At 40.2% G+C, this 19,976-nt stretch overlaps 1 protein-coding gene across 5 annotated transcripts in view; it reads right to left on the reverse strand.

Moving 5' to 3' along the window:
* Positions 1 to 19,298, reverse strand: part of adgb (androglobin) — a 38,236-nt gene extending 18,938 nt beyond the window's left edge. For 2 of the 5 annotated variants that reach the window (XM_039599476.1, XM_039599475.1), the window contains exons 1-17: positions 19,101 to 19,298; positions 18,735 to 18,894; positions 18,468 to 18,560; positions 17,314 to 17,385; positions 16,893 to 17,069; positions 15,202 to 15,341; positions 13,584 to 13,667; positions 11,002 to 11,174; positions 8,771 to 9,073; positions 7,364 to 7,437; positions 5,296 to 5,470; positions 4,778 to 4,871; positions 4,148 to 4,298; positions 1,740 to 1,782; positions 720 to 831; positions 547 to 610; positions 312 to 407 (exon numbers count right to left, since the gene is read on the reverse strand). In XM_039599476.1, the coding sequence (XP_039455410.1) occupies positions 312 to 407; positions 547 to 610; positions 720 to 831; positions 1,740 to 1,782; positions 4,148 to 4,298; positions 4,778 to 4,871; positions 5,296 to 5,470; positions 7,364 to 7,437; positions 8,771 to 9,073; positions 11,002 to 11,174; positions 13,584 to 13,667; positions 15,202 to 15,341; positions 16,893 to 17,069; positions 17,314 to 17,385; positions 18,468 to 18,560; positions 18,735 to 18,894; positions 19,101 to 19,171 (2,082 nt within the window). In that variant the 5' untranslated portion in view covers positions 19,172 to 19,298. Of the gene's footprint in view, positions 1 to 311; positions 408 to 546; positions 611 to 719; positions 832 to 1,739; positions 1,783 to 4,147; positions 4,299 to 4,777; positions 4,872 to 5,295; positions 5,471 to 7,363; positions 7,441 to 8,770; positions 9,074 to 11,001; positions 11,175 to 13,583; positions 13,668 to 15,201; positions 15,342 to 16,892; positions 17,070 to 17,313; positions 17,386 to 18,467; positions 18,561 to 18,734; positions 18,895 to 19,100 lie in introns of all 5 variants that reach the window. The other 3 variants (XM_039599477.1, XM_031727639.2, XM_031727638.2) reach the window with 3 other exon arrangements.
* Positions 19,299 to 19,976: the final 678 nt, after the last annotated feature.

A 19,976-nucleotide genomic window follows, 5' to 3' on the forward strand; every position in this document is an offset into this window, starting at 1 on the left:
CTTAGTGGAGGAGAAGTTGAAGGAAAATTCAGAGAAGAGAAGGGAGCATGGTGGCAGTGGGGGATTCAAATAAACAGAAGTAAAAACAAAAAACAGGTGGAGGCTTCATAGTTGGCATCTAAATGAGAGATACAGAAACAAAGAATTAAGTAATGTCAGAAAAAGCAGCTGCTGAGAAAGCCAAAGCAGGAGACAACGAGAGGGGAAGACTGACAGAGACCAAAAGGGTCAGAAAGCATGAATTTCAGAATAACAAGTCGGGACAATTCTTAGTGTGCATATGGGAGTGTTGCTGTTGTTTACATGCTTACTTCAGGGCTTGCTACAGTAAGGGATCCGGAGCTAAGAGTCTGTGTGGATGATCCACTGGATTTGACGGCTACTGTTGTTTTGGAGAGGACAGTATTCTGCAGATAACATCAGCTTAGTTAAACACAATATGTCCCGTACAATTACTAATTGTATGTCAAAGCACAAACGCATTCAATTACGTGGGAAAATAAAACCAAAGTTTAGTCCCGTAGATAGAACTTGCACAGTCTGTACCTTAAAATGTGATTTCTGAATATGATGCTGGTAAGTCTGTGGTTTATGAAACACCAAGAGAGTCCTGAAATTAGAATACAAATAATCCCACTTATTTTTTTATTTTTTTTTTAGGATGAGCAATTATGATATTAATCAGAACCTATTTCTGCATGTGTATATGTGTGTCTCACTGAAAGCATTTATCAAAGTCCTCCAGGTCAACCCAGGTCTTCTGTAGGACCGGTTTGCTAGTAGCAGAGGATTCCTCAGTTACAGGCTCTTTGATTTCAGTTTGGGGCCTATCTGCAAGTAAAGTTTAAATTGAATATAAGGTGACACCGTTCCTGAGTAATAATACATTTATATACATGCATTTTCTTGCGTTAGTCATTTGGTATGATGTAGTATGCATGTAGAATAGAGACACCTAGCTGAAAGTGGAGCCACTGGGTAAAATTCTTGATATCCTCTTTGTCAAAATGCAGGGAGTAACTAAACGCTTTTCCTTTTGTGACTCATAGCAAGTTATCCTAGACTCAAATCATTATCTTAAACACAGCGAGCCGAATTGGCCAAACTCCCACATAATGGCACAGTGTAAGCGCACATGCACATCCTCACTCCCACTCACCGACTCCCACTATCTCAATGCATCTCATAGACATATGCACACATCCCCAAAAAACACACACATGCACACCCATACACATACAAACAGTCTGCCCCCGAGCTCTACTTAAAGCGAGAGTCTGATCAGAAAGCTGAGGTGGCGAGGGCCACCGTCTCTGCTGTTGAGCAATGGTGGTCCGTTAACTCAAACTGCAGGTGTTACTAAGCAACTAAACGGGGGCAGAGAGGAGGCAGGGAATTGGCCGGTTGTCACAAAGCATAATTTCAGTCCTATCTTTTTCAAAACGTCTCGACCAACCGCTACAAGCACGGAGAGGACGATGGTTGGATTGGAGGCAAGAGATAAAAATATGTCTAATTGCATTAATTGGGACTACGTTCCATGGATGCTGTTTGAGTCAAACAGTAATGAAGACCTCCATTACATATGTCAACCGCATAAAAAAACAGAAAAAGCTGAATTTCAGGGGCATTTGTTATTTGTGGCAGTCTAATATTTGACCTCGGGTAAAGCCATCTTATGTTGGGATTCAAAGACAGCTCGTATTAGGGGCCTGGTGTTGCAAAGGAACAGCTTTTACCATTGGAGATGTCATCACTGTTCTTCTTGTCCTCTGCAGTAACCTAAAGGGACAACGAGAGAGTGAAAAAAGAGAAAGTGAGAGAGGCATGAACTGTGTGTTGCTGACAGAGTAGCACTGGCAGAGATACGCCTCCACCCTCTAGTGATTCCATGCCAGCTGTGGTGTTGGGCCATTCTCACCCAACACTGAGACACGGTTTAATGTGACAGGGTCTGCCCCTCCCCCTGCTAAAAACACCAACAGGGAATACCAGCTCTAATTTACCCCGACTGTCAGTGACAGATGAGGAGTTTTAATGTTGTTTAGCGTGTTGCTTCTCTGAGAGGGGATTTACTAAACAGTTCTGATTTCATGCTCATCTGGCCAGCACAATAAAGAAACATAGCTAACGAGTTATTATCATATGCTTCAAGTAGCATTATGTTCGGTGTGAGCAAGAAGGAAGATGCTGTGGTCTTTAAAAGAGCATTAGAGCTATGAAAAAGAAATGCAAGAATTAGTACACCAATATCAGCTGGCTCCAACTTTCCTCCAGCCTCCCCACCGCCTTTAAAAAATTTTTTTTTTATGTATGTCAAACAATGCTCCCCTCCGGGAAAATTCTGGTGAACGTCCAACAGTTTACTCAGCTCCGAAGAAGAATTATATATCTTCGTGTCGTGTAACTTCAAAGCAACCCCTGCCAAGACTCTCTGATGAGTCAGAGTGAGTGTGTGTGTCTCTGCGTGTGAGTCACTGCATATTTGAATAAGTACCCAGAGACCCAGACAGACGGAAAGAGGCATTGTGATTGGGAGGCACACTTGACCTCCTCTTCATCACTGTATAGCAACACTTTCCTGCTGCAAAAATGTCAGCGTGTATGTCAACGTGTCTTGTGTGCATAAAACTTTAAGCTTTCGAGCTCCAGTCTGTGGTAGGTCCTGTTCACCGACAGCACAGCACTTTGGTGCGCTGCTTGTTTTACCTGTGTAGACTAAGGAGATATTGAGACAGACACAATTTACACACAGGGCTCCTAGGAGTTTAGCTGCTGCTTTTGGCTTTTCAGCAATTTTCCACAAAAAAAAAAAATCACAGTCACGATGGGAGAAAGATGGCATTATCAAAAGGCACCCCACAGTTTTATTTTTGCACAGACAAATTAAAGCCTTTCCAATGTACTCTTAACATATTTAACATTCTCCCCCTGAGATAAACTGTAATTAGTGATGCAAACTGAAACTATGCAGGTGCTTGGTTGTTTAATGACTACCATACTCATATTAGAATAAAACACAATGCTCTAACGCACACTACAGTTGAGAGAGCGGGCCATTTAGGGCACATCATGTGAAGGCACCTTCTTCTCTCATAGAAATATAGAGCTGGATCAAAAAACCAAAAAGAAAAAAAACCCCTCTCATGTCATTTATAGTCTGTCAACACGTGACCCTGCCATGTGCTTGTCAAGAGCAGGAACACACACTTTAGAGAAATGTGGCCCATGTGACACACACGCGCGCGTGCGCCCCGGCACACACATCAAACGACACATTAAATTAGCATGTCCACACTGCCCTAACCTAACCGCTCTATAACTGGTCACAGTTACACAAGAGGGCGATTAATATGAACTCTATTTTTTCCCCTATGCTAGGAGTGAAGTGTAATAATGAAGCCCCCAGGAGACGCAGACACTGATGGCTCATCATCTAATTGTGCTGCTTTTTTCATCAGCACAGTACATGACCTCTCCCTGCATGAAACCCACGCATTCAGCTCACCACCACCGCACACCAGAGATTCTCTTTTCCCCGCTTCCCAGTTTCTTGCCCCGCTTTCATCTATTTCAGTGCAAATGTGACTCTGTTTCTATTTTCTTATTTTTTTTAGTTCCCCTAAATATTTTTTTAATTGAACAATACAGTTGTCCACCCTTTTTTTTAGTCTTTGTTATCTTTGTTTCTGCCCTCTTCTCTTTGTCTGCATGTGTCTGCTACAACGAATCCCCACCCCCTGTTATTTCCCTTTCCTAGCTGGTTCTCTCTTTAGTGCAGATGTGCCCCTGGTCAGTAGTGGCCTGGCTGGGAGACAACAGAAGTGACTTTGAGACTGGGGGATGGCAGCCGTGTTGTCACTGACACACAGAACTACTCTGAATAGCCTTTGACCGCATACATGCCGGGCAGAGAGAGGAGTGAGGCAACAGGAAAGCAATGAAATGAAGACATAACAAAGGGCAACAAAATTTTTTTTGCAGAAATAAAATAATGTCTTCATTCATTCCTTTTTTGGCATTCCAACAGGTCACAGATCCTTAAATTCTACTTGAGGGATAACAGCGGTTCTACAACGATGCTTTGTTTGCAAATATTTGTGAAATCTAAAAATATTTCGCCCTCGTGGACCATAATGCTATATACCTCCATTTTGTCAGTGCAGTTTGGTGAGTTAGTGGTGCATTCAGCCGCGCCAAGCTCAAGGCCTTCTTGACATTCAGTCTCCTCTTCCTCAGTAATGGAGACCAGAGGGGATCCGTGGGAACACTTCCTGGGAGTGTTTTGCTTGGTCTCTCTGACACATAAAGACACGTATTCAAGCACCAAGTTGTGTGCAAATGTAACATATCATAATCATACCATACACAGATCTCATTGCATTCTATAATCTGTAATTTTTCTTTGTTGATCCCAAGTAAATACAAAAAAGTATAGTATTACAGTAGTAAATAGGAACAAATCTCTAATCTTTACTCCACTGTGGGTTTTAAAACACAAAAGCAAAATTCCCATAGTTCACATTTCTCAATTACTATGAATGCATTCATAACAGAGAGTCGAGATGGTGGTTAAGTAAGATCGTAAAAAAAACAGGTGATAATGGTGTATTATGATAATGGTGATGTACTTTGTTGACCTCCATATGGAAGCTGTTATCATGCTTTCCTTTTTCTTTAAAGAGGTCAGGCTCAGGTTACCTATAGACTACTGAAAGACATCAGAAAGGAGAGAAGAAAATGTTCTTTATAAATTTATCAGTTTCAGTGTACGCACAGCTCTGGAACTGAGCCCCCGCTGCTCCTGGTACGGTAGGAGAGAAAAGGGCTGGCAACCTCAATGAACTGCTCTGGTTTTGACAAAGGGATCTCTACAAAAAAAGAGAGAAAAAAAAAAACCCTTTACATATCATGCCAGCACCGATTTTTCACACTCTGACTCTTTTTACTTCATTTTCTGTTTTTCACTCAGAGATCAGCTGATGTCAGATGTGCCTGAGCCAGCAGCTATTTTCAAAACTGAAATAATGTAGCTGCCCTACTCCTATTTTCATTTCAGCATGCGGTGCTGCATGCCCTCTCTAGTGCAGGTTCTAAATCTCCTGCATTAACACTCACTTTTCGTTGGAGTCATATTTATTTATGACATTCACCTACACGCTATCGCATAATTTGCGCTTTTCTATTTGTTTGATATCCTCCCCTGCATACTCCTCCTGATCCCCCTTCACTGCCTTTTTTCCAAACTTAATTTTAACATCTTTCATTTCCTGTTTCAATCTTCCTCTAACTTACTCTTTGGTTCAGCAGTGACCAAGATCTCCTTGGGCTGACGGATGAGTTTCCAACGGGGCACAGGTGGAGGTTTTGGTGGTGACTCTAGCGGGCATGCGCGGGTACGAGTCAACAGGACAGCATGGCTGTGCAGCAAGGAGAGGCCATAACGACGTAGAAATTCAGAGGAATTAGCCTGCATAACCGACACACATACACAGAAATCATGCATGCAGGAGTCAACCATGAACATTTAAAAAATACTCTGGCAAATATTTAGAAACTGTTCTCCAGTCAGGTTTAGGGATGTATATAGTAAACATTTTTTAATCTTTAACACCCACTGCATTTTAACATCATTGTGTGAGTATCTAAGGTGTTAGTTTAAAAACATAGTGGCATATTAGCACGGAGGACAGAATCATTCAGGCAATAAGTTCAGAAACATCAGCCAAAATACATGAAAATAGAGTATGTAAGGCAAAAACAGTGATTGTACAATTCTAATGAGCTTTAAAGTCAGTATTTGGTATGATCACTTTTTTATACATCATAAGAAAGTGATCATACCTTGGGAAAATTTTCTCTTCAGGAATAATTCTCCAGGCTTCTTGAAGGACATTTAAAGCTCTTCTTTGCATGTGTTTTGCTCCCTTCTCTGTCAAGATCCCACACTGCTTCAATAATGTGGAGATACAGGCTCTGGGGAGGCCAATCCCTGACTGAGTTTCATTGTGTGTTTTTCCTACCCAGGTATAATTGTGGCAGTGTGCTTGTGATTACTGTCATGTTGACAATTGAAACCCCCGCCAATGAGATGCTTTTCAATTGGTCTTGCATGGTGGATCAAAATCTTTTCTGCATTCAAAATTCCATCATTTGTGGTGGCTATAGCTCAGCAGATCATCTACTAATTTTTTTTTTTTGGGGGGGGGGGTGTTGACTGAGTTATATAAAGCACTTTGAGTGCACGGGAAGAATAAAAGGGAAGAATAAAAAAGAGGTATATAAGTACCAGTCCATTTACCATCAATTTTGAAAAGATCTCCAACACAGCTGGCCCAAACCATGACAGAGACTCCGGTGTGTCAGTATGTTTTACAGATGGCTGTAGACACTCACTCTCATGAACCCCACCATACATGCTGGTGGCATTTTAAATCAAAAATGTAACATTTGGAAATTTTCCATCAGACCTGTTGCTACTGAATTTCAGTCCAGTTCTTGTGTAATTTGGCATACCTCAGCCTTTTGTGCTGTTTCCCTTTCTAGAGAATGGCTTCTTGACAGCCAGCTTTCCACTGAGACCATTTCTGATGAGCTTTCAACGAACAGTAGATGGCTCAAGTAAAGGGTCTAGTGTGTCTCTCAGGTCCTGTGCCAGATCTTTCCTGGATATTACTTAAGCACAAGACTTTCAGATACTGTTCATTTGCTATAAATATTTTTCAGGCCTCAGATTTTTTAAGGATAAACTGCTAATTATGCTGAAATATGTCAAATTTTAAAGAGCTCTCCTTGTTTTATGCCTGTCAAACTCTGTTATCGTTCACATTTTTCAAAGATTAAACTCAGGAAATGGGAACAAATTATGTGTTTTTGTGACAGACCACTAGTAACAAAGTGCCTAAAGCTAGCAAAGAACCTGTTTCAAATGGTAAGTTGTGTGGATACAACACTGGTTCATTCTGTGAATTAGGTGGTTTTATTAACGCTTGAATGATTCATAGTTAAAAGTTAAGTGGCTTAACATACAAAAAACCTTTGGAGAGCCTGCAGAACTATTGCTCAGGAGCTACAGTTAAATAAATATAAAGAAATGAGTCTTGACTCAAGACACAGTATGGTATATGAAATGATTACATAAAATTTGTGTATATATACTTTAAACCTGTCACGATGTGCATGTTATAGTTACATCAGAATTTCAATTTGTATCCTCCCAAATTTGCACTAAATACCCAACTAAAATCCCTAGCAAGTAAAATCGAAATTTCATAGTTCCAAAAGTCTGAAGAGCAAAACTTGCACGTTATGACTCAACATATATACATGGTCAACATTTAGGAGGAATATTAAAAAGACATACCATTTTGCGAAACCCAAAGGAACTGTTATGTAGTTGAAAAGGGTAGCAGGCAGCAAAAACCACTATGTCAGGGTCTGCTGAGAAACAAACACAATGAACAATAACAGGTACAATTAAACTGCATTGTCATAAGTGTTAATATACAACTAATTTTATTTAGAGACTAAATGTGATTGATTCTAAATAGTAACATCAATATAGTGAAAGTACCACATAACAATTATTTTAAATCCAACAAGAGAGAAAGCATAGCTGACAAAACATACCATACACAAAATATCTTCCTACAACCTGTTCCACACCCCCTGCCTGGAACAGGGGTCTACAGGCAGTTTGTGGTACGCTTTGGCTTTGTCCCAGTTTGCTGCTGGTTTGCGGCAGCACCTGCTCGCCAACACCTCTAAGGGGAGGGGGTCCATATGTGTACATGAAGGAGATTTCCCTGGTCTGGCTTTTTATAGCAGATAACGCGCCTTAAAAATATTCTGCAGTACATCAAAAACGGAAGAAAACCCATGAATCATATTAACATATGAACATTACCTGATGCTGCTGAGGTGAAGCAGAGCAAAGTTACAGAGGTTTTTTTAGAGACAGCCAAGCGTTTTGCAATTTGGCATGATTTTAAAAAGTTTAAATTTCTTTGGTATTAAACAGCAAAAATTAGGCTTTCTTGTAGGAGGACATTTTTGAAAAAAACCCCCAAAAAAACAGAGACCGATAGCACTGTACACAACACTAGACTGGTGTTTAATAAGCAAGTGAATAATGCAGAAAACAGAGATTTGAGATGGTAAACTGTTCTTGAAATACACTGAGCGAGAGAAAGAGCTGTGCAGGAAGTGTGATTTTATTGTGTTGGAAGCAAAACAGCAAAAGTAAGAGGGAATTAATGACAATGTTTATCAAATGGAAAGTGTAGCTTTGATCTTCTTTTGCTGCTGGTTAAGTGAATTTTGGTCAGTGAGTGATGAAACCTGCAGCATCAGAATCTGTGAGATGTCAGCTTTCACCACCCGATGGCGTGTCTGTTTGTGTGCCGTCGGGTGAACGATCCGCGCTTTGTGTTTACATCTTTGTGCCGAATGTGTTTATCTGCTCTCATTTTCTGTTTTACCTATTTGGTGGTTGTTGAAATAGTTTTGTGAGCTTTAACCTGAGATTCTGGCGTTTCTGGCAAAGTAAATTTATATTTAAAAATCAATTCAGGATTTAATGAATCAATATTAAGTTATTCAAGTTAAAAATCGATTTGAATCGGAAAATAAATTTTTTAAGCCTACCCCTAGGTGAGAGGTAGTGAGCGAATGGTCTGTATGAGTGTGTGTGTGCATGGCTGGGGCTCGCTGAGCCTTTGCTCCTGTGGGACATGGTCAATGCTCCCCACTGAAGGCTTCTCCCTCTCACTGGGATGCGGGTGTTTGTTGGTTCCACGGTGCATGGCTGGATGTTCTGGTGTGGTCGTTGGCCCACTTCCTGGCTTGGACCTCCTCCTTGGGACCTGGGATCCGGCTCTCAACTCATGCAAGGGTGGCCCACCTCTAGCAGGGTCAACTTCCCATTGCTTCTGGTCCTCTGGGACTCTCACCCTTTGGCCATGGGGCCTTCCTCCGGGGATGTCGCCAAGATGTGTGACCTCAAATACTCGGTACTCTTGGGAGCTGTGGATTGCACGGTTGTCCTGGTTCCATCTCAGTCTGCCTCTGGCTCCTGGGGGCGTTATTGCGGCTTTACACCTTCATTATCAAGTACATTTGAGACAAAGACACAGATACTCCCACCCTCTCTCTCACACATTCACACTATAAGAAGATTGTTGACCTATATATCCGTGTATTTTCTAATTTTTGTGTTCCACGTGCTGTATGTTTGTTTTTTCTTAGAGGTGCAGCAGTTGGCAATACATTGTGTATTTCTATTTGCACTCTATCCTTTTATTACATTTACCCCTATTTTCCCAGATTAGAAAGATTAGATTAAAAAACACTATTGTCCTCCACAGGTATAAACAATGAGGCTATATTGAGGTTCTTTAGGGAGTTCTTCCCCCTTTAGTGCATCTTAAAAGTATATCATATAAGAGCACATGGGCCAGGAGACATGGAAAATCAATTTGGCAGACCATGGTGAAGAGTGATGGGAACACCGCCAGGCTAATATAAAGGCTACACATTAAAAATTGAAAAGAGAAGTTGTTCTCACATTGAGTAGTAATTTAGCATTTCACTGGATTTTCACAGTGAGCACCAAAACAGCGAAACAGAAGAAACGTGTAGGGTCTTTTAGTGTTTGCACACGTAGAAAAGGACAATGCAGCAGATTTCCCTCAAGCAGAAAATGTTTTGTGAAGTAATACCACCTTCACATGCGTGACATCACATTATGTTAATATGCAACACTTGAGTTATTCCAAACAAGTGGGACTGTAGCAGAGCACAGGGAACAGTCTACTGTCAGAAAGAGCAGGTGGGTGAATGTGAGAGCAAAACAAAGATAGATTTTAATTTATATAGAAGTTGAAAATAGCAAAACATCACACAAGGATTTCTGAATTCACTACTCTGAATATTACATATGCGGGTTTTAATACAAGAGGAAGCTTCCACATAATTACCTCATAATTACCTGTTTTGCCCCTTCACCTTTAATATGCAACACCAAGACCTCAGCTAATTTATCCACGCAATTAGCATTTTGAGCAAAGCATTTAAATGAACTGTACAGCCTTAAAAAGCATTGTATTTCTACTATGGCCTGAAATGACTCCAAGCAACAAATACATTTGTGAGGACGTTTCATTTTTATCTTCCTCAGATAACCACAGTTGACCGGGGAAGCTCTCCTGCCCTGCGGGAGCACCAAATAATTTACCCTTCTAAAGCTCCCTCTGCTGGTTTATTTATGGTCTACCATACACACATTAACCCTCTGCACTCCATAATATATGGGCTGCAGACCTCACAAAAGACAGGAAGTTATTCTTGATGTAACATGAAAGAGGCCCCAGGGCTGACAACGAAGTTCAGAAAGTTTGGCATTTTGAAGTACAGCAAAGTAGTGACTTTAGGTCTTAAGCCTGTCCTGTCCTAAAGTAAATCCCTAGACCAAAACTGTGATTGCTACAAGTTGGATTTCTTTAGCTCTATAAGCATTAACTCTATACTTGTGAACTCTTAAGCAGGACCTCCATATTTAAATTAAGCAGACCTTCCTCTACCTCTCTACCAAGTTTCATGAAATTCAGTTTTGTCCTTTTTATGTCATTGTGGTGAGAAGCAGACTGGCTTCTGGTGTGCCTTGGGAAAGGAAATATATATCGCATATAGCTGTTAATTCAGCAAAGGAAATGTAGACATGACATATAAATCCATTAATACAGCACAGTTACAAAGACACAGGACACAGAAATGATTCTAAAACCATCTGCTGATAAATTAATTAACTGAGCAGCAAAGCAATTCTGTGCATACAAATTATGACAGTAATGGCTGACTGCATTGACTTACTCACTCAATTAAACGTGCAAGCAGAGTGTGTAATTGAGACAAAAGTTTGCAAGTATGTATAATTGCATAATTATTTGCCTCTTTGTGACTTTGTGTCTTACTTGTTGTGTCTAACTGAGGCACAATATGTACCTTTACATTTCTCTGACTCCAGTAGCTGATTCTTGCTGTCACTTAGGGTGGAATCCTTGACTTGAGCTGCATCTGCGGGCTCAGGCTTCGTCACTGGCAAACTGTCATCCAGGTGTTTAAATGTAGGAATGGAGTGTTGTAAGAAATCCCAAATTTCTCTCAAGTACACTGACCTGAAAGAGAGGTAAAGACAACATTATCAGCAGGTTACATTAGTTTCACTGTAATCACTTATTAACTATTTGCCCCGAATAGAAAACACTTCACAATGTCACCAGTACCCTTAATAATGAGTTTTGACACCTGAGTATATATCAATAAAGACGTTGTTTGACAACCATTATACCATGCTCCCGCTTTTTTCCAAGGTTATCCTTTGTAAGGTCTATAGGTATAGATCATTCTCACTAATTTGTGATGCACACCCAGTCATTTTGTTCTGGAAGCAGGCCTGAAATATGTTTGAAACTGCTCAGCTCAGAAAAGTGAAACAAGGCTTAACCCTAGTAGTTGTTTGGATTTAAAGCCTTTTTATTTGTAACTCATGCCAACTTTAAGTGTGTCTGATATCAAATGAAGTACACTTTTGCTTAGTGTCTTTGTGACTACTGCAATTTCAGTTCCTCTTCCTATACTGTCCCTTTGTTTGCAATACAATAGGCTGTCGTATACACAGTCATGTGAAAAAGCAAGCATGCATCCAAAGGAAATTACTGACTTTTTTACTGATTCGGGGGTGGAGGTGGACGGGTGGGGGAGGTGGACTTGATACTACAGCCAGTACGTGCAAGAAGCCCCCTGAACATCTCACAAAGAAATGAATGAGCAAAAATAAAAGTCTGTAGTGTTGTTCAGGTATACCAGCTTCACCAGTCTGCACTTTCAAAGGTTTGGAAACAGGTGATGACTGGACAGAGCATGCAGGAGATAAACATGTGTCACCAGCTTATTTCATTTGACTTCTCCATGCAATTAGTTTCTCTATTCTTGCATGAGCTCAATTGGACATGACATGGACTTTGGAGCTTTGGAGCGTAAAGGAAAAGCCAAGTCCATTTAATGTCTGGTCCGAACAATTCTGAAGTTCTCATGCATCACTCAGTATGGTAATGTCTAGAAAGGTTAGGGCTGCGGTGTATGAATAAAAACAACTTGAGCTAATATTGCTCAAGCGGCAGTATTAGTTGCACTAATACACAGTTACTTGTTATTAGTAAAGGAAGAGAGGATGTAAATGTGTTATTTATTTTAGCGTTTTTGACCGTCTTTGTGTTCAGCAATATAATTGAATATTATAAGCAAAGGAAAGAAGCACCCTAAAGGTCCTTTACAGTGTCACATAACATTTAACATAATGATATATTTATTTACTATGTTTATATTGTCAGAACTTCTACCTTGCAGTAACTGAGGTATATCGGATCCTGTGTATTCTGTGTGGGCAAGTGCATAAGTAACTACAACTTCATGTTTCATTAATCAGTCTGAAACACAAGCAAACGTCATGCTCATTTATTGCACGTGTTGATAAGATTCCCCAAGCGACCCACTAAAAACAGCTAACCTGCTGAGCTACAGAGAATAACACTCCCTGCCTCCACCACCAAATACTGTTGCCCCATTAAAGCTCTATCACTGATGAGCTGCAGTTCTACACTGAAATTACTCTCCCTCCAGTATACAACATATCTCCTTCCATCTCTGAGGACAGATGCAATTTTCTGCATTATTTTTGCCACAGCCCTTAAACTATATAAAAAAATAAAAAATATCAGCCCTGTTAACAAAGACACACAGTAAACGGAACATATATTCCATGTACAGCCACTGGATACCTTATTAGTACACTTTGCCAGTACCCGATTGCCTTCAAACATTCCTCTGAGATTTTGGTATTGACATCACAGCACTACACAGTTGCTACAGATTTACTGGCTGCTCATCCATGATCTGAATCTCCAGTTCCACCACACTCCCAAAGGTGCTCTATTGGATCTATTGACATCTGGTGACTGTGGAGGCCATTTGAGTGAAGTGAACTAACTGTCATGTTCACAAAACCAGTTTGAGATGATTTGAGGTTTGAGTCATGGCACATTACATAAAGTCATCGTTGTAGTCAACAGCAATACTCAGGTGGCTGTTGTGTTTGAATGTCTAGGGGACTTAAAGTTTGCCAAGACAATATCCTCCACACTGGATAGTTTCTCTTTTTTTGACCATTTGGAGCACATGGTTGTGTGGGAAAATCCCAGTAGATCAGCAGTTTTTGAAATACTTAGACCAGCTCATTTGGCACCAACAAATATGCCACGTTCAAAGTCATGTAAATAACCTTTCTTCCTCATTCTGATGCTCATTTTGAGCTAAATCAGGTCATCATGACCATATCGACATCCCTAAATGCACTGAGTGGCTACCATGTGATTGGCTGACATATCTGTGTTAATGAGCAGTTGAACAGGTGTACTACTGAAGCATCCCGTCAGTGTATAATTTATTGAACAGAAAGTGATATAGAACATACAAAGCACATATCATACTATAGATCAAAAACTATAGTCAACCATTTAAGTCCTTACTTTATAGGACGAGTTTCTGGAATCCAGCTGGTGAGGGTGTGGATAAAAGTGAACTCGTCCATCCCCCCGCAGACATCTAACAAACTGAGAAACAAACACATAAGAACTTCTTTTTCTTTTGTTCAAAATATGCAACATACCAAATACACCACTCAAACTACCATTTTTAGCACTGGCACTGTTCTCAAAAAGATCATGTGAGGTGACGGTTTCAACACGGGAAATAAGTGTTTAATATGATTGGTGACAGGGTGGTTAAATCATGAGAATGCTGTTAACTGAGAAGAAATATTGAATGTCTCTTTCTGTTTTCAAACATAGTAAAGAACTGTGTGTTTAGATTGTGTAATTACTTTCCGATCATGCTTTTGAATTACAGCTAATAGGACAACAAAGGTCATTGATACCTAGTAGTATTCTAAGAGTCACAAGTCAATAAACCTGTAAGGCATTATCCTGACCTGGGCATTTTTATAGTATAGGTTTTTTTAATACATATCAAGAATATCGAGAATTTAGGTTCAGGCTACACTCAGCATTGTTGAATTTGCATTAGTTGGTCAACCTTGTTACTGCTCAAATAATTCTGAGACGTGTGTGTGCAAGAATGTCTACATTAGGTATCCTTTTCACACAATTTTTGCTTGAAACAGACAGCTGCCCTTGCTTTAATTGGTCCTTTTGGGATTTTATGACGTCCACATCCAGTCCATATTCATACTATGTTCGAGTAAGTGAAATTCATAAAACTTAAATGGTAATGCCACAGTCTTTAATCCTGCCAAAATTCCTTCTCAGCACCAAAGTGAAAGAGCCCTCATATTCAGCTTTTCACAAAAAAATGACAAATGCTTTTTCTGAAAAGCAGTGGCGAACACCTGAACAGGTAAGTTAGACATTTATTATATTAAAACCTGTCTTATAAATTATTATTATTATTATTATTGTGAGGAAGACTCTTTATTTTCTGCCCTAGCAGAAACATCTATGTCTCAACCTTCAAGAGACAACAGAACAGCCCCATCAGAGGCATGAACATTGTCTATCTGCCACCAAATTACACTGTCAAATTACACCCATGGCAAATACACAGAATAAGTCATGGGAAGGTGCAGCCAACTCAGCAAATGGCACTCCGTGGGGGTTCTTGTGCATGTGTGTAAGCTTCAAATTTTTTCAACAAATGTGGGCAACACACTTATGTTTGCCAGCTTAGGGATTAACGTCCTGAAACTAAGTTTCACAGTGAAAATTGGAAACAGTTAAATATCTACAATGCAGTTAGATGGGGAGGAAATAACAAAAAACAAAGTGAGCAGATTTAATGACTTTCTCAATTTTTCATGCATATGTAGTTTATCCCCATACATATTTATTAAAATAAATTAAAATTTAACACTGTACAGTAACCCTGCTGAAATAAAGTAGGTTTAGTGTACAGTCTTGGGGTGCATACTGTGTGATGTATTTTTACTGTGGCCTTATTTGCTCCTACTTACAAAAAACCCGAGGTCTGTTCTAAAGCAGCATTACATTAGGATTATAAATTATTTCCCCAGCTCCTTGGGGTAGTACTAAAATACTTATAAAGTTTCTGTCTGAACATATGTTAACTCACTTTGTGTTTGCCACTTTAATTAGAGCCTTAGCCAGCAGCATTGGCCATAACTCTGACTGACAGGTAGAGGCAGGGAGAAGCAGGTTATTGTCCTCATCAAATGGCATAAAATCATCCACTAATATCTTTCTCCAACAACCCTGAAAAAAGAAAGGAAGGAAGGAAAAGACAGTGAAAAATAAAATGACGTAACAATGAGTGCTTCTCAAATAAGAGGGCTAAACCATTGATTTGTGTTGTTTAGATGATTATCTGGCAGATTATTTTGTTATTTTACACAATACATGTTGTTTTTGGACTACACAGTGTGTAGTCCATAAACAACTTTTTTGGAGTTCCAACTTTTTTGGAACTGGGGTTGCATCTTTAGGATAGGACAGCCTTTTGGTATTGCTGTCCCACATTTCTCCTAGCATTTGCCACGATTATGCTTGTGTTTTAAGCCATTATCTGTGTTGTGGTCTATCTGGAGGCCATCTGAGGGAGTTTCACGCTGCTTGTAAGGAAACGCAGCAAAGCAGGTAATAATCACATCTGCAGCTCTCCTTATCTATGAGAACAGTGTACCCAAGTAATGCAAACCCACACAGAGGTCGAACGAATATACCATTTCTCACTTGCTCTACCCTTTTCTCGTCAAACCACTGCCCAGAGAAGGACCGGTGGATGAATATACAGTGCAATTGGGGAAATTATAGGACAGATCAAGAAAAGCAGGAATGGGAACGCAGTGTTGACAGGATCCATACGGTGTGAAGAAATTATTCGTGAAAAATATAGGCGCGGAACCACAAAGAATCACATGACTGAGAGAAAAGGAGCAGCCTTTAAGGAAAAACAGAGAAGGAAATGGGAAGAGGGAGATGGGGGCTGGGTGCTTAATGCCATCTCAACAACCATCTGCTAGCGTGCTATGGTTGGCACGCCGACGGCTGCCTACAACCATGTCAGTCTTGTTTGTCAAGGCAAGAATCACAGTGTCACAGTCACAGAACAATATCACTCTGTCTTTTTCACTCTCTTGCTGACCCAAATTGTCTCTCCCTCTGAAAAGACACAAAGATGCAAGGTCTGCCATACAGAGAGTCTATGGCAAGCCCTCAGACTGTGTTCCTGTGCAATGATGTTTTTAAACCTGTGAAGTCTTTACACTTCCACATAATCAAACTGAACAACGCTATCATGCAAAAAAATCCTCACAGGCTGTGCCTGCTCTCAGGGTTTTACTAAGTGTAGTTATTAAACTTGAGCTTTGCTCTGTGAGAAGCAGCTGACTCCTGTTAAGCCTTATCTATTCATCAGGCAATGTATGAAGACCAGCCACTTTTGGCACAGCAGCGAGACTGATTGATTTGAGCTCTGAGAGGATAAGGCTTTCTCATCCCTCCCCCCCCCTACATCCCCCATCAGTCCGTTACCACTCCCTACTCATGTGCTACATCCTGTGGTCTGTTGAAGAATGTAATGCAATGTTTTGCCATCCAGCTATGCCTATTTAAGAAAGATTCATTAACAAACAGTTGCCGTAAAGCTGCGACTTCCTAAGTAGTGATAAGAGAATTTTCTAGTTTTAAGTTTCTCACCATGTTCTGCATAAACGTCAAATCAAAGCAATTCTCACTAGTAAAATGGGCTTCTTCCGAAACATAGCTATGTCTGAGTATGTGTTTGCATTCTGTCTGCATCCTTACCATCCAGTAAAGTCTGACGCTGTATTTGCCATAGCTGTTGAAAAGTGGCACATGACCATTCACCACCTTACACATAGAGTAGATGTGCCCCCAAGGTCTCCATCCCTCGTGCTCTGTAGATGGGCAGTTAAACTGCATCCAAAGAATGTGGATCTCGCTGACAATCCACCTCATCAGCTTCATGGATCATGGAGCAGAGACAGGATGAAGAAGAGAGAGGAAAAAACGGTCTGTATGTGTTAGCGAAATCCTCAATCATCTGATTTTTAATTCACAAAGGGCATTACATTTTCCCCCATATAATTTGTTTCTGTCAGTCAGACATCACTCTCCTGACATTGGAATTAGACTATCTGAGCACTGATGGATGACAGCTAACAACAAGTCAGTGTAAAGTAGAAAACAAATATTGAATACTAACCTCACTACAAAGCAGATGGCAATTGGGGGAGACTAGGTCAAATGTCATTTGATTGTCAACAACAGTGGGAGTCTAAAATAAAGCAAAATAGTTTTCACTGTAGGTAAATTATAATAGACATTTATTCGCTTGAGAATCGTCACAGAAAACTCACAGAAAAAGCTGCACTCAGGATAAAGTGTATTGTAGCATGTGTGCAGAGCATTCATTGTAATAACATATCAGCTTTACAATACTGATGTCACCAGTTTAAAGTACAAAAGAATGAGGGACGTACACAGTAAGCTCAACCCAGGGCCTAAACTGGTGTAACTTTACCATGACACTCCCAGAACTGTGTCTGCACTGAATATTTGACAACCAAGTTCATAGATTCTACCATGTTACTAATTAAATATGGATAAATGGGTCAGCTGACTATGAGGCAGGCTGCAAGATTAAAAAAAATGTTTTGTACAATCGCAAGCAACTCTAAGCAAGAACCAAATTTAAACCATATCCAAAAACAACGTTGCTAATCTAGTAATACTTTCTGTGGAAACAGACTGAAGAGAGAATGCTGTAGAAGAGCTGCTGCCTCCATCTGCATTGCTGATGGCTTTTGTGATTCGCCTCTGCTCCTCTTTTATGAAATTAATTAAATGATTTTGACATCTTGAGTGAAAAGGCAGCATGTGACCTGGCAAGGACTAATTCAAAAAACAGGAAGCCTGCAGTAATTGCTCAATACTGCACTAAGAAGGGGGTAACAGAAAAGTGGAGTGATGCAATTAAAAATTCATTGGAGGGGACTAGAGAGGATGTTTCCTTAACTATATTTCACACTGTGTGGCAAAGAAACACAGAAAGTTAAAACAGCTTTAGCCTGCCTTTTTTATAAGTAGATCTATCCTGTAGTCTAGAAAGTATCCAATAATGACAAACGGCCGAAAAGGCTAAAGGAAGTAGGAATTGTCTTAAAATTTAATGTCAACTGACATTAAAATGTGTAAACCTATTGCACGCATATTCGGGACCCTGGATATCATTGTTAACGTTGCCAGGTATATAAAACGTGAAATGAACTGCCGATGTCTAGGTGGAAAGCCCTTTTGTATAATAGCAGTCATCAGTGCAAAATCGAGGCGGGCAGGAAACAGAAGCATGAAGGTTACCTTGTCAACAATAAACTCTGCTGGGCGCTTCCAGGTGTGAACTTTCAAACACGGAGGCAGAAGAAGCTTTCCTTCGGGATCCTCAAAAAATGGCTGCATACAAAAGGGAACAAAGTGAATGTGAAGTACAGAAACCATAAATTAACACAACTTTACAATTTATGTAACCCTAGCTACGCATATTATATATTCTTTACAGGATAGTTTGGGTAATGATAAATTAACTGATTATTTTAAAAAAGTAAATATTGTCCTCTCCATATTTACAGCACTAGGACTCCTGGTTGGCTTGCCATCTTCAGGACCTCTGTTTGAGTCCCATTTCTCCCTGTTGACGTCTGCATCATTCCACTCGGGCCAAATGGGGACCCTGTATTTCCCCACACCTCCTAGGCTCTCAGAGGAAGTGGCTGCTAGAGACGCTGCTCTGAAATTATGACATACTTCATTTGTTCTGTGCGAGTTTTTAATAACACAGCTCCACGATTTATTATTTAAACCCAACCAGTTCCCCTTTACCCTCAGACAGGGAAAGAAATACTATAAATACTAAAGTACATCTCTTCTTAAGTGGCTTAATGGTAGCTAACGCTAAAGCTAACTATGTCTCTCCTTTCATTACACTGAACTCACTCCGTCTGCCGGTCGGATAAAGACACTTTGCTCGAAGATGACTCCTTTTTCTTTGCATGTGCCTTGGACATTATTGTGGCAAAGACGCGGGCAACTCACATAGTAAGAGAAGGAGCCTCTAGAGGCGGCCTTTGTTTATCATCGTCCCTCTGTCTTTGTCAAACTACTCTTGAAAGTGTATACGTTGCTACGCAACCGAGCTGTAACGCGGAAGAGGCCTTGAACAGTTGCGTCTCTTGTTGCGTGCTTGTGAAGGATGAACAGATTTAAATTTTAAGCAAAGTTACTTCCCATCTACCACAAGAAAGTGGTATATATTTGATATATGAGAAGAATTTCTTAACATAAAATGAAATTCAAAGCATTACTACCAAAAACTACAGAATATGCCGCAGAGTTTCATAAGCTGAAGCAGACTGGAGTACCGACAATGAAAAAGGTTACACTAGTGCTTGTAGGCTTAACAGCTGGCAGATCTCTGTGCTAGGTGTGTGGAAGAGCACAAGCTCTAGTGGTGAGAGAACCCTGTCTGATGACTATCACACACTGTTTCTTGAGTGGAGTCACATGTAGCAACCCTGCACACACACGTCACAAATACAGCTTCAAACATAGTCGTCAGTGCTTTGAATTACTGCAAGGTAAGTTTAACACAATGGGTATAGTGTTTTCTAAAATGTGGTGTATATAGTTTTCAATATTACTGTTAATAAACCACTTCTGATCAACAATTGCAGTGTGAATTTCCTGTGAAGAGATCCAAGTCCTCACAAGCATTAGCATTAGTGCTTGTGCTCAAAATGCTAATAAGAAATTTGTTACTAGGAGAATAATCCCAGCTCAGCCATGCTTGAATTTCTACATGCCAGAAAAAGC

Source organism: Oreochromis aureus, linkage group 15, assembly GCF_013358895.1.
Source record: "Oreochromis aureus strain Israel breed Guangdong linkage group 15, ZZ_aureus, whole genome shotgun sequence".
In the NCBI taxonomy this organism is placed as follows: Eukaryota; Metazoa; Chordata; class Actinopteri; order Cichliformes; family Cichlidae; genus Oreochromis; species Oreochromis aureus.